The sequence below is a fragment of the Papio anubis genome, chromosome 13 (genome assembly GCF_008728515.1).
Source record: "Papio anubis isolate 15944 chromosome 13, Panubis1.0, whole genome shotgun sequence".
Taxonomy (NCBI): domain Eukaryota; kingdom Metazoa; phylum Chordata; class Mammalia; order Primates; family Cercopithecidae; genus Papio; species Papio anubis.
The window spans coordinates 61666516-61680477 of record NC_044988.1 but is presented as its reverse complement, the minus strand read 5'-3'; the positions used below and the strand labels follow the sequence as shown (position 1 = coordinate 61680477).

Genomic DNA, 13962 nt, shown 5'->3' with positions numbered 1-13962 from the left:
CCAGGGCATCAATTGCTCAGCAGTCTGATCCAATTAAATTTGGGCAGGAATAGTCTTTGGTGTAAGTCTTCTGAGATTTGTTCTGACCTGAGGAGGGCTCCTCTTAGCTACCTTTCCCTGATTCTCTCTGATGAACCAGACGGCCTACAGTTTAGTTACTGTTCTTTACTAAGGTATGCTATCATTTTCTAAAGTGTCCTTAGGCCTGTACTTCCCCACACTGTTTCAAATAAAGTCAGTTCCTTGGGAGAGTACTTCGGAGCTCTCTTTTGTTATGAACTGTCTCTCCCCCTGGGAAAGGTCTCTGAGGCACTACTCTGGGTGTTGGGTGGGATAGTAGCCTCCTGACTTCTTGGCTTGCTTCTCTCAGTGGAACCTCCGCCCTACGAATGAGCTGAGGTGAGGACGATTAGGGCTCCAGTTCTGCTGCAAATGGGATGGAGCCTCCATTCTGTAAGCTTCGTGGAGAAAGGGAGACCTAACCTCTCAGCTGCACTCACTAGAATTTCAGCCTCTTCAACTTGGAGTTGGAGGGGAAGAGAAATGTTGACAATGTGGCCTTCCCAGTGAGATATAGTAAACGTGACTGGGAGCTGAGGGGAGAAGAAGCCCCATCTTCTTGTCCACACTTATCCTGAGTGGAGATTTGTCAAGCTGAGCTGAGGGGAGGAGGAAGGAACTGGCTAGGGCTCAATGCCACAGACTCTTGCTGTTGTTTACCAGAGTTTTAGTAGATTTTGTTGAAAAAATATGTCTTCATTTGATGTATGCTCTTAGAGCAATTCCTAGAGACTTTCTTTTTTTTTTTTTTTTTGAGATGGAGTCTTGCTCTGTCACCCAGGCTGGAGTGCAGTGGTGCGATCTCAGTTCACTGCAACTGCTGCCCCCAGCCCGGGTTCAAGTGATTCCCCTTCCTCAGCCTCCTGAGTAGCTGGGATTATAGGCATGTGCCACCACACCTGGCTAATTTTTGTATTTTTAGTAGAGATGGGGTTTCATCATGTTGGCCAGGCTAGTGCTGAACTCCTGACCTCAAGTCATCTGCCCACCTCAGACTCCCAAAGTGTTGGGGATTTCAGGTGTGAGCCACTGTACCCAGCCTCCAGAAACTTTAAATGGTTGATTTTTTTTCTTTTTGAGACAGGGTCTCGCTCTGTTAGTCAGGCTTGAGTGCAATGCCGCATTCATGGCTCACTGCAGCCTCAACATTCCAGGGTCAAGTGATCCTTTTGCCTCAGCCTCCCAGGTAGCTAGGACCACAGGCACGTGCCACCATACCCAGGTGAATAAAAAATGTTTTTGGTACATACAGGGTCTCGCCATGTTGCCCAGGCTGGTCTCAAAGTCCTGGACTCCCACCTCGGCCTCTCAAAGTGCTGAGATTATAGGTATGAGTCACCATGCCCGGCCTCGATGGTTGCTTTTTCATAGTTCTCCCCAGCTTTGTCTGTTTTACTGGGAAGCAGATATATGGGAGCTCCTCATGCTACCATCCTTAAAGTAGAACTCTACCCAGTCTCTTGTACTGAAGCTGTGCCTCTGGGATGGAAATTTCCTACTGAGTGGGATACCAAAAGACCTAAGCGAGCTTTCTATAGATAAGCTAGGTTTGAACAAACCCGACAGTCATTGTTATCACTAGCCATAGGCTTGCCTCTGAGCTTCTCAGTCAACTCAGCCTATTTCCTTAAAGGTTTTCCATGATATCCGCTGAGGTATAGCAGGTACCCTTTTATCCCTTAACCTGGTCTTGCCCCATCCCAAGGTCTGTTGCTGCCAGCTACTACCCTTCTCTTGCTCAAGTCCTTTTGCATTGCCCATTTCACATTTCCTTCTTCTCTCGTCACCAACAGGATATGTGAGTGCCAGGGTAGGATTTCTGATCATTATATGTGAAATTCTTATAAAACTGACTCATGTGCTTCCCGAAAGGGGATTTGATTTAGAAGTCATTTGATCTCCACATCACAGACACATTTCATGGCAAGCAGAGAGCCAACAGATGATTGGCTTTCCTAATGCAGATGGAACGTGTATTAAAATATAAGAAGAGAGCACTTCTCCTCTATACACAACTTTAAGGTCAGATTGAGAAAAAGGATTAAGCAGGGTGTTCCCACTGATTCATGCTGGCACTTGAAAGAAACGTGAACTCTCTCTTTTTGATGAAATGGAAGACAAACCTAAAGATTCTAGCTTTACCTCAGAAGATACATGGTTAGTTTTAGAAATAACTTTCCTATTCAATCTCAGTTGCCTACTTACCATTTTTTCTAAATGCATGGTCTTTCAACACCCACTCAGCAGAGAAGTTGCCAAGTTATTGCAAAACTGCAGACATATACTCCTCAAAGACTGAGTCAGATAGGCTCAGTAGAGTATTACTTTGTATCTAATTCCAATGAGCTTTTTCTGGTTTCTATATCCAAGTAATCAGAAGCCAAAAATCAGAAAGGGGGAATCACTAAAAGCAGACAGGCAAACATACTAAAAGCACTGACAAGAATATAAATAACAAAAAGCTTCAACGAGCAGATACAACAATTCGAACTGCTCAGTGGTATGGGGCATTAGTCTGAGCAACCTCAGCAGGCCCAGGGCATCACTGTATTTAGTGTAATAAAGGAACTGGAGTTCATAAAAATGATGGCTCTGGGTCAATAAGAGAGAAATCACAACACCTTCAGTAACCTCTGTTTAAACATGAAATGTAAATTTTAGAAAAATATTCATCCGGCTGGGCATGGTGGCTCACATCTATAATCCCAGCACTTTAGGACGCCAAGGCAGGCAGATCACCCGAGGTCAGGAGTTCAAGACCAGCTTGGCCAACATGGTGAAACCCTGTCTCTACAAAAATACAAAAAAAATTTAACTGGGCGTGATGGCAGTTGCCTGTAATTCCAGCTACTCAGGAGGCTGAGGCAGGAGAATCGCTTGAACCCAGGAGGTGGAGGTTGCAGTGAGTCAAGATCGTGCCATTGCACTGCAGCCTGGGCAACAGAGCGAGACTCTGTCTCAAAAAAAAAAAAAAAAAAAAAAAACCTCCGAAAAAGAAAAAAAGAAAAATATTCATTCAAAATGATGTTGAATAGGTGCTATCCTCAGCTACATGGGAAACTTAGCTACACAGACTGACATTCCTTGAATGATCTAAATGGCTGAGGTTTTACTGTACTTAAAAATTTTAGTTTTTCGGCCAGGTATGGCAGCTTACACCTGTAATCCCAGCACTTTGGGAACCCAAAGCGGGCGGATCACTTGATGCCAGGAGTTCAAGACCAGCCTGGTCAACAGGGCGAAACCTCGTCTCTATTAAAAATACAAAAATTAGCTGGGCGTGGTGGTGTGCCTGTAGTCCCAGCTACTTGGGAGCCTGAGACATAAGAATCATTTGAGCCCAGGAGTTGGAGGCTGCAGTGAGCCAAGATTGTACCACTGCACTTGAGCTAGGGCGACAGAGCGAGACTTTGTCTCACCCACAATTAGTTTAGCATGTTCCTATTATGTGAAAATGCTTTTCAACACTTGCTGAACCCTGGATTGGTATAAATACATATGGCGTTCATAATAGCACAGGCTCCTAAGAGAAATCATAACCCCTATGGAACCGTAACTTACCACAGTTGTCCAGAGTTAACAATAAAATACCTAAATCAGAGAGATCACTTGGGCAAATGTATGGGTTTTCGCAAGCATATTTTGAGAAGGAAAGAAAAAGTACCTACATAAATTTGATCATAATATTTAGAAACCCCTGATATTGTAACTGGCACTTACTTCCACGTTGCTTAAGCACTCACTGCTGCCAAACATTTACAATAATATTTTTAAAGCTTACTTTACGCTTACTAGTTACCTAAGGAGCCACAAGGCAGGGGCTTGCCGCACACTTTTCCACATGAAGGCACAGGGTCCATGCACGTTTTCCGACCACTACTTCCAAGTTCTAGCAATTGGCTGAGAGGAGTTTGGCCACAGGGGCAACAGCGCACCAGTGCGGGGAGCCGTGGGCATGGCTGGCAGGGCTGAGGGTGGCATACTTGTGAACATGTATGGTTACCGCATTTCAAGTCCCTGTTAAGAAGAACACACTATTATATAATTGTTGCATAAAGTGCAGCTTTAGTTCAACTGAGGAAAATGTAAAACCTTACTTGCCACATATCTTTAAACAGCTGAAATCCCCAAATCCATCAGACTTTCCTACATCGGTTCCACATAACACATCTCGGGAGGTGCTGCCGCAATAGCATACTTGAAGAGAAAATTTCAAAAACAAAAAATTAGTAACATGTATGGGTTCTTAAAATATCCCAAATAATCTGTAAGAAAATACAAAATGCGGGCCCAGCACAGTGGCTCATGCCTGTAATCCCAGCACTCTGGGAGGCCAATAGAGTACTGATCAGACCTTATGCAGAAATAAGTATAGTCTATACAGCAGCTCTAAGACCCACCTAAGAGCTTTACCATAGGAAGAAATAAAAAAGGCCTTGTCAAACTATTAATATCTCATAGCGCCTCTGCAGCACATTCCAAGAACAGCATCAGAGTGAAGCAACCTTTTAATTAAGAGAACACTATCTGGTCCATAAGGCCATGGTTGAACACCATTCACTGTGAGGCTCCTGGGGGTCCTCTGGTGATGTTACAGGGGATGGACAAGCTAAGCTGGTAATAGTGGTGGAGGAGCTCTCATCTGGATCTCCCATCCTCACTTCAACCCAAGAAGCACAGGTTTCATACTTTATGTCAGGGTTTACATAAAACGCTTGTAAAAAGGTCCCCATTGCTAAAAAGCAATTTAAAAATTGGCATGAGAGTATAAGCTCTAATGATCAGAATAAACACAGTATTATAAAAACATACCAAATTTTAAAAATCATGTATATAATAAAAATAAAATAGAAACCTAATAAGGCATTAAAAATAAGTCATAAAATAAAATCGTACATTAAACAGAACCAAAAAGTTTCACTGAAACATGGGAAAAGGAAAGCCTCAAATCATTGAAGATATAATTAAGACTTTTTGTTTTTCAGACGGAGTCTCACTCTGTCACCCAGGCTGGAGTGCAGTGGCGTGATCTTGGCTCACTGCAACCTCCGCCTCCCCAGTTCACACAATTCTCCTGCCTCAGCCTCCCAAGTAGCTGGGATTATAGGGGTCCGCCACCACACCCAGCTAATTTCTGTATTTTTAGTAGAGATGGGGTTTCACCATGTTGGCTAGGCTGGTCTCGAACTCCTGAGCTCAGGCGATCCACCTACCCCAGCCTCCCAAAGGGCTGGGATTACAGGCGTGAGCCACCACGTCTGGCAATAATCAAGATTCTCGATTTTTTTTTTTTTTTTAAAGACAGGGTCTCACTTTGTTGCCCAGCTGGAGTACAGTGTATGAACACAGCTTACTGCAGCCTTGACCTCCCAAAGTGCTGGGATTACAGTGAGCCTCGACCTCCCAAAGTGCTGGGATTACAGTGAGCCACTGTGCCTGCCTTGACTTTTTTTTTTTTTAATTAGCTGAATTTAAGATTCAAGGATTCTTTATTTTTAAAATACACATTCCATCTTCCAGTAAGTACATGCGCAATTTCTTTTCTTTTCTTTTTTTTTTTTTTGAGATAGGGCCTCATTTTGTCACCCAGGCTGGAGTGCAGTCATGTCAACACAGCTCACTGCAGCCTCAAACTCCCAGGCTCAAGCGATCCTTCCACTTCAGCCCCTCAAGCAGCTGGGAGTACAGGTGCATGCCACCACACCTGGATAGCTTTTGTATTTTTTGTAGAGATGGGGTTTTGCCATGTTGCCCAAACTGGTCTCAAACTCCTGGGCTCAAGGGATCAGCCCATCCCGGCCTCCCAAAGTGCTGGGATTACAGGTGTGAGCCACTTCACCTGGCCTATATGCAATTTCATCCCCCATTCTAAAACTCACTTGTTCATTTAATAAAAACTGATTTGATAAATTAATAAAGATTCAGAAAATACACTAAATATTTGTAGAATCAATGAACTGGTAAAGAAACCCTGGCAACTGGGAGCTTTTGCTAGTAGGCTTTTCTTTGATAAGTTTCTGCTCAAACAGAACAAAGGCTTTTTACAGAGGTAATGAATAGAAAGCTGTGAACAAAAGAATCAAGGGTCAGAACGGGTAACAATAAAAAGAAAATTGAGTTCCTGATGAAAAAATCTGAGTAAATACTAAAAAGCTCTCCTAGGCATAAGAAACAGAAAAATGAGCAGGTGACAGAAGAATTAGGTAGAGTCACAGCTGGTTAAATAGTATTAAGGAACCAAAGGACCCTGTTGCCAGCCTTAAACCATTTAGTATTTTATCAACGTATGAATAAAGACCCAAAAAGAATGCTTATTAATCTCTAGATAAGGTTGAAAGGGATCCTAGGTTCGCCGCCTCTCCCACCTGCCCGATGAGCTGCAGAGGCTCCGGCGCGGACCCCGAGGCGCCCCCGGTCTCGGCTCCCGCCGCACTGCCCGCACCGCTGCGGAGAACAAGGCCAGCGCCGCGGGGACAGCAGGGGGGCCTGGGGCTGGAGCAGCTGCTGGGGACATGGGACCCTTGGCGGCGCGGGCCGAGGAGCCAGCTGAGCGGCGTGGGTGTCGGCGGGTGGCGCGGCGCCCCCAGAGGGGGCCATGTCTAAGGGTGTTTACGTACTGCCCAGCGCGGCCAACGGAGACGTGAAGCCGGTGGTGTCCAGCACGCCTTTGGTGGACTTCTTGATGCAGTTGGAGGATTACACGCCTACGACGCCAGATGCAGTGACTGGTTACTACCTGAACCGTGCTGGCTTTGAGGCCTCAGACCCATGCATAATTCGGCTCATCTCCCTAGCTGCCCAGAAATTCATCTCAGATATTGCCAATGATGCCCTACAGCACTGCAAAATGAAGGGCACAGCCTCCGGCAGCTCCCGGAGCAAGAGCAAGGACCGCAAGTATACTTTAACCATGGAGGACTTGACCCCTGCCCTCAGCAAGTATGGCATCAACGTGAAGAAGCCGCACTACTTCACCTGAGCCACCCAACCTAAATGTACTTGTCTGTCCCCATGCCCCACACCAGCCTGTTTTCACAATAAACTTTATCGTGACCAAAAAAAAAAAAAAAAAAAGAAAGGGATCCTAGAACTATAATTCAAGAAGATAAACTATTTACATAGCCAAAATATTCTGCTAGATAACTAATGTGGAAAAACAAAAAATCTTCAAAACTGGGTTTGAAAAATCAACTAAACAGAAACAAGGAGGAAGAGACTGGGATCAATACAGTTTTGTACAAAAAAGACTTGGGTGATTTAGCTGAGTAAAAGCCCAATATGAATCAAGAGCTAAAAACAGCAGAAGCCAGGCATGATGGTGTGCATCTGTAGTCCCAGCTACTTGGGAAGCTGAGGCAGGAGAATCTGCACTCCGGTCTGTATGACAGAACAAGATCCAAAAAAAAAAAAAAAGGTTCAGTAAGTACCAGGATAGAGAGCTTTTCTACACTTCCTGCTAATTACAGATCCATATGACATAACAGATAATCAAACTGGGCACAGGCAACTCTTCATTCTCTTTGAAGAGACTTAAAAACAGGGGCTGGAACATATTATCCCATTTTCAGCCTGGGATAAAGCTTGAGGAAGCACCCACAGGCAGGGGTCAGGATTCACAACAGGCTTCAAGGCTTCCATAGAAGCCTTGAAGTTCTATTCCACAGAGAACAGACTACAGAAATTTTAGTCTGGAAAATAATCAGGACACATTTAATCAGTCATCCGTCTCAGTGAAAAATCTCAAGAATGTACTCAAAAAACACCGAGTTTTGAGCAATACTGGTTTTGGTGGATCCCACAAGAAGACTGGCATTGCTGTGAACAATCTGGCTGCTTTTTTTCTGAGACAGAGTCAGGTTCTGTCACCCAGGCTGGAGTGCGGTAGCGTGATCTCGGCTCACTGTAACCTCCGCCTCCTGGGCTCAAGTCTTCCTTCCACCTCAGCCTCCCAAGTAGCTGGGACTACAGGTGATTGCCACCATGTCTGGCTAATTTTTTCTTTTTCTTTTTTGGTTAGAGATGTGTTTTTGCCATGTTGCCCAGGCGGGTCTCAAACTCCTAGGCTCAAGTGATGCACCCGCCCTGGCCTCCTAAAGTGCATAAGCTACCGTGCCCAGTCCAATCTAGCCACTTTTAAGAGGATGTGTGGTCTGTGAGCACATTTCACAGGGAAGAAATGAAGCAATCACAGCTGTTAGGCCTGAAAGGAAACACTGGGAAAATATATGACAGCTGATTTTGAACAACCCAGGAGGAACATGAAATGTAGAGAAAGGCAGACCAAGCAGAGAGTATATTTCAGGGAAGCAGATTTTGGCTCAATAAAAGAAAAAACTGGGACAATTAGAGTTGTATCATGACCAAACAGCCTACCTAAAAATACAGTGAGCTTTCAGGCTGTTTAATCAGCGACTGAGTAACTGACAACATTCACTTTGGAGAGCAAAGGGGGGATAACTGCACTAAGAGAAAATAAAATTAGATTCCTTTTTTTTTTGAGACAGTTTCGCTCTTGTTGCCCAGGCTGGAGTGCAATGGCACAATCTTAGCTCACTGCAACCTCTGCTTCCCGGATTCAAGTGATTCTCCTGCCTCAGCCTCCAGGTACCTGGGATTATAGGTGCCCACCACCATGCCCCAGCTATAAATTTAGATTCTCCTCTCCCATTTCTAGATTGCAGTAATGGAGAGGAAGAGAAAAACTGAAAACATCACAAACATAAACTTATATTCACAATTTAAAAAAGTTTTTCTATTCATGTAGATACTTTTTTCCCATTGATGTACAGCTAGGACACAATAAACACAAATATTTTACATATTCAGTTTTGATTGGTTTCTGATATCTTTTGGTAATTGTATACATCTGTGTAACTAACACCCAAAACAAGGTATCAAACATTTCCATTAACCCAGAAACTGTGTGTCCCTTCCCCTAATTTCCACCACTAGGCAACCACTTTCTAATTTTTATTATGAAAAATTAGTTTTATATGTTCTTAGATTTCACATATGTTCATTTTATTATTATTATTATTATTATTTTTTAGACTGAGTCTCATTCTGTTGTCCAGGCTAGAGTGTAGTGGTGCGATCTCAGCTCACTGCAACCTCTACCTCCCGGGTTCAAGTGATTCTCTTGCTTCAGTCTCTTGAGTATCTGGGATTTACAGGCGCCCACCACCACGACCAGGTAATTTTTATATTTTTAGTAGAGACAGTGTTTCACCATGCTGGCCAGGCTGGTCTCGATCTCCTGACCTCAAGTGATCCACCCACCTCAGCCTCTCAAAGTGCTGGGATTACAGGCGTAAGCCACTGTGCCCGGCCAGTTCATTTTTAAAAAGATTATTTTGGTCTTTCTAGGTCCATAATAATCTGGTCCTTTCAAGCAGTTACTTTTAAACAGCATTTTAAAATCTATTTAAATTAGATAGGCCAGGTACGGTGGCTCATGCCTGTAATCCCAGCACTTTGGGAGGCCCAGGCAGGCGTTATCACTTAAGGTCAGGAGTTCGAGACCAGCCTGGCCAACACTGTGAAACCCCATCTCTACTAAAAACACAAAAATTAGCAAGGCATGATAGCGGGCACCTGTAATTCCTGCTACTTGGGAGGCTGAGGCAGGAGAATTGCTTGAACTCAGGAGGTGGAGGTTGCAGAGAACTAGGATTATGCCAACGCACTCCAGCCTGGGCGACAGAGTGAGACTCATCTCAAAAAGTAAAAAAAATTATACAGGACAATGACCTATACCGGTATGCAGGTAAAATAAAAAAACTATCTAAGCATTGTATCTCCCAAGGTCTTTGTGACTATAAGCCTGACACCAATCAAAGTTTATCAAGACAATCATTAATAAGGTTCCAGAAAAGAACACAACTATTGCTAGCTGGTGTGCCCACCACTTACCCTGGTTCAAAATGATCTGGCAAGGCTGGCATTGACCCCCATGGCACAGCTCAGCACATTGGTGCTGACCACAGTTCAAAATATTCTCACATGGGTTGGAACAGTGGACTGAGACAGCCTGACCACAGCGAACTGTGTGCCTGCAAAGACAATAGATGTAAAGAGAGCATCAGTCTAAAAGTTCCTGTTGGACAACTAAATTAACAACGCGGCCCTAACTCTTCCCCTCAAAACCTACTCAGCCTTTCTCTAACTTCATTTCCCTTACTTTTTCCAGTAAGTCTCCCTCCTCCAATCCTTATTTTCTCAATTACTCTCCCCTTCTCCACTCTTTTTCTTCTTTTTCTTTTCTTTTTTTTTTTTTTTAAATAGAGACAGGGTCTCACTATGTTGCCCAGACTAATCTCAAACTCCGAGGCTTAAGCAATCCTCCTGCCTCAAGCTCCCAAAGGGCTGGGATTACAGGCTTGAGCCACCACGCCTGGCCCACTCTTCTTTTTCTTCCTTTGTTCTTTTTATTTTCCATCCTGTCTTTCTCTCCTATTTTCTGAGTGGTGAGGAACTGAAGGCTATTCCTGAGTATTTGCTTTATGTGATTTCATCTGAGTTCCACGAAGCGGCATGCATAAGGAGAAAGAACGCTGGGGTGAGGAGTTAGAATATCTGGGTTCTAGTCCTAGCTCTGCCTGGAGCTTCCACAGTACTTCACAGACAGGGGAGAAGGATAGCTATCATGTACCCAGATCTGACACACTCAGATTAACAGCACAATGGCATTATTCTGAGACCCAGCACTTAGAACATACTATATGTGACTTTGCTTCCGGGTAGGGAAATAAGCTAATTCTAGTTTTGCTCCAATAAACATCCTGATTTTGCTGAGAGAAGGATATAAGAAAGTCCTTTTTTTGTTTGTTTATGTGAGACAGAGTCTTACTCTGTTGCCCAGGCTGGAGTGCAGTGGCGCCATCTTGGCTCGCTGCAACCTCCGCCTTCTGGTTTCAAGTGATTCTCCTGCCTCAACCTCCCCAGTAGCTGGGGCTACGGGCACGTGTCACCACGTCAGCTAATTTTTGTACTTTTAGTAGAGACAGGGTTTCACCATGTTGGCCCAGTTGGTCTCGAACTCTTAACCTCAAGTGATCCGCCCACCTCGGCCTCCCAAAGTGCTGGGATTACAGGCGTGAGCCACTGCGCCAAGCCAGATAAAGTACTTTTAGACAATTGTCTTCAGGTCTCTTTCTAGGGTAATGGTTAAGCACTTGCAGTCTACTCTCCTGTAAGAAGAGTTTTATCTGATCCCCGACTCTCAACTCCATATTTTGTTCTTACAAGTCACTGTTATATACATAAATGATCAGCTTGCAGTACTTGACCTAATGACTAACACTGGCCTATTATGCTACCATTCTGCCTAGCACCATGGCTAACATTAACCCCTTGAAGTAGACACTATTATTTCTACTTTATGATAAGAAAAATGAGGTCCAATGAGACCAAGCAACTTGCCCAGAATCAACAACCAGTAAGTGACAGAACCAGGATCTGACCTTTCTGAGTCAAAACACTTACATGTAATCTCAGGCCACATGGCTATCCTCATAAGTTCAGTAAAGGCTAAACAAATGCACCTCACTGAAAATCTGCATGATTCATCTCATCTTGTGGTTCAGAAATCATTTTAAGATCTTACTGGGCCTCAGAGACACTCCACAGCTATCAGTGATCCTTGTACTAACCATGTAGGAGACTTTGTACTATAATAGAACAAGAGTGGGCTCTGGAGTCACCTATTCTTTCATTCAACAATATTCATTAAAAGATTCCTAGATGCAAGATACTGTGCTAGGCACAGGAAACTGGTCCCAGCCTCCTCGACCTTAACAGGCCTGGGTTCAACTCCTGGTTCTGTCACCCACTAGAGAGGTTAAAAAAAAATCATTGTCGACTGAACACGGTGGCTCACGCTTGTAATTCCAGAACTTTGGGAGGCCGAGGCAGGTGGATCACGAGGTCAATAGTTCAAGACCAGCCTGGCTAAGATGGTGAAACCCCATCTCTACTAAAAATACAAAAATTAGCCGGGTGCGGTAGCAGGTGCCTGTAATCCCAGCTACTTGGCAGGCTGAGGCAGAAGAATTGCTTGAACCCGAGTGGCAGAGGTTGCAGTGAGCCGAGATCGCGCCACTGCACTCCAGCCTGGGGGACAGACCGAGACTCTGTCTCAAAAAAAAAAAAAAAAGTCCTTGTCACCTGGTATTTTACCTGAAATAATGGGTAGTCTCACAATCTCACTGTGTGTATAATTTCTTAATCACTTATAAGATTACAAAATAGGGTCATGGGCAGCACAGGGAACTACTATAGAAAAGTACTATCCGTAGTGCATTTGGTCTCTCAAGTTGCCCACTTGGCTCTCTTCCAAGTTGTACTTTCCTTCTGTCTTCTCCTTCCTGTTCTAAAGCTTAAAAAAAAAAAAAAAAAAAAAGTACTATTCATGCCTACCATTTATTTGTATCTAGCTACTATTCTTTTATTTTAGAAATTCACAAGTCAATCATGCATGTGAAAACTGAGATCTTCTTTAGAGTGCAATTTTAACTTTACCTGGTTCGTCCACATTCACATGTTTTTGTCATAAAGGCAGGGCAGGGTGGGCAGGGTCCTGGATGGCAGAGACTGAAAGAGAAAGGTTTCACTGAATAAACCACAGCCATGTATCCAAATGGGAACAAAGCTGTCCTAGCTGGGTCTTATTGTGAATATGGCAACAAATAAATCTACTCTGACATGTCTTTGTATTTGTTTAAAGTTGATTAAACTATTTGAACAAAGATATCAACTGTACTTTTATGTGCAAAAAACTGACATCATTATCACCATAGACTATTTAACCAGAGAAGTAAATCCCAAGTCAAAATACTGGTTATATTTGGGTCTGAGAGTCAAAGATGACATTTTAAAATACGGTCGTGGTCCACTTACAGCAGTGTGTGGGGATAAAAAGTTTGCTACTCAGATAAAAGGCAGAATGGCTAATAGGGTCCTGTAGAAGATCAGAGTCTAAGCAAGGTAATAGAATAGAACTCAAATCTACTGGGTTTGTAAGAAGTACAGACATACTCTTCATCAGCTATTGAAGTAATAATCAGCCACTGGGCTAACAATGGAACAGTGAAAAGAAGGCTGACATGAGGGGAGGCATGCTGGTGAGTAACATGGAGAGAATGAAAGGGAAAGGGGTCATAGAAAGAACTGGGCTGAGTGATATGCTATAGGTCAGAATTAGCCCTCTGAAAAATGCTTTTTTAAGGAGCTATATTATAGAGACCAATAGAAAAAAGTTACAATATGGAATTCGTGTATTCAAATAAATACTGTCCTCTTCAAAGGAGACACTTTGGCAAATTACACAGTGGTACAGAAATACCACTACTTAAAACATTTTGGGAACTTCTATGACAACCGTTTTTGCAGTAGGAGGGGTATATTCTAGGTGGCAAATCACAACCCTTTGGGAATCAAAAGCCAATCAGAGCCAAGACGAATTAATCAGATGGGTGTGACAGGACTCTCATTCATCGCTAGTGGAAATGTAAAATGGTATGGCCACTTTTAAGACAGTTTTGCAGTTTCGTACAAAACTAAACATAGTCTTACCATACAATCTAATAATTACACTCCTAGTTACCCAACTGAGTTAAAAACTTACATCCAGGGCTGAGTGCAGTGGCTCATGCCTGTAATCCCATCACTTTGGGAGGCCAAAGAGGGAGTGTGCTTATAAAGTGCTTTAGTGTGCTTATAAAGTGGTCTGGCTGGAATGTTTAGTTTCTGTGAAACTCCTAAACAAGCTCTGATAATTCTTAAATAAGGTTTAAACATTGAAAACAATACAGGAACAAGTGTCTAGTTTTCTAAGGTGACTCATTTTGATAGACAATACCCATAGGAGACATAAGTTTAAGCATGTTTCTTTAAAGGTGAGTA

At 43.4% G+C, this 13962-nt stretch overlaps 1 protein-coding gene and 1 pseudogene across 6 annotated transcripts in view; one reads left to right on the top strand and one right to left on the bottom strand.

Annotated features, from left to right (window-relative positions):
- Positions 1-13962, bottom strand: part of NFX1 (nuclear transcription factor, X-box binding 1) — an 84088-nt gene that overhangs the window by 50208 nt on the left and 19918 nt on the right. For all 5 annotated transcript variants that reach the window (XM_009188632.4, XM_009188633.4, XM_009188634.4 and 2 more), the window contains exons 6-9: positions 12580-12651; positions 9973-10112; positions 4158-4257; positions 3860-4077 (exon numbers count right to left, since the gene is read on the bottom strand). In XM_009188632.4, the coding sequence (XP_009186896.1) occupies positions 3860-4077; positions 4158-4257; positions 9973-10112; positions 12580-12651 (530 nt within the window). The remainder of the gene's footprint in view (positions 1-3859; positions 4078-4157; positions 4258-9972; positions 10113-12579; positions 12652-13962) is intronic.
- Positions 6433-7134, top strand: LOC108582372 (annotated as a pseudogene). Its single transcript, XR_001895753.3, has one exon. The product of XR_001895753.3 is annotated as a transcription initiation factor TFIID subunit 10 pseudogene (transcript).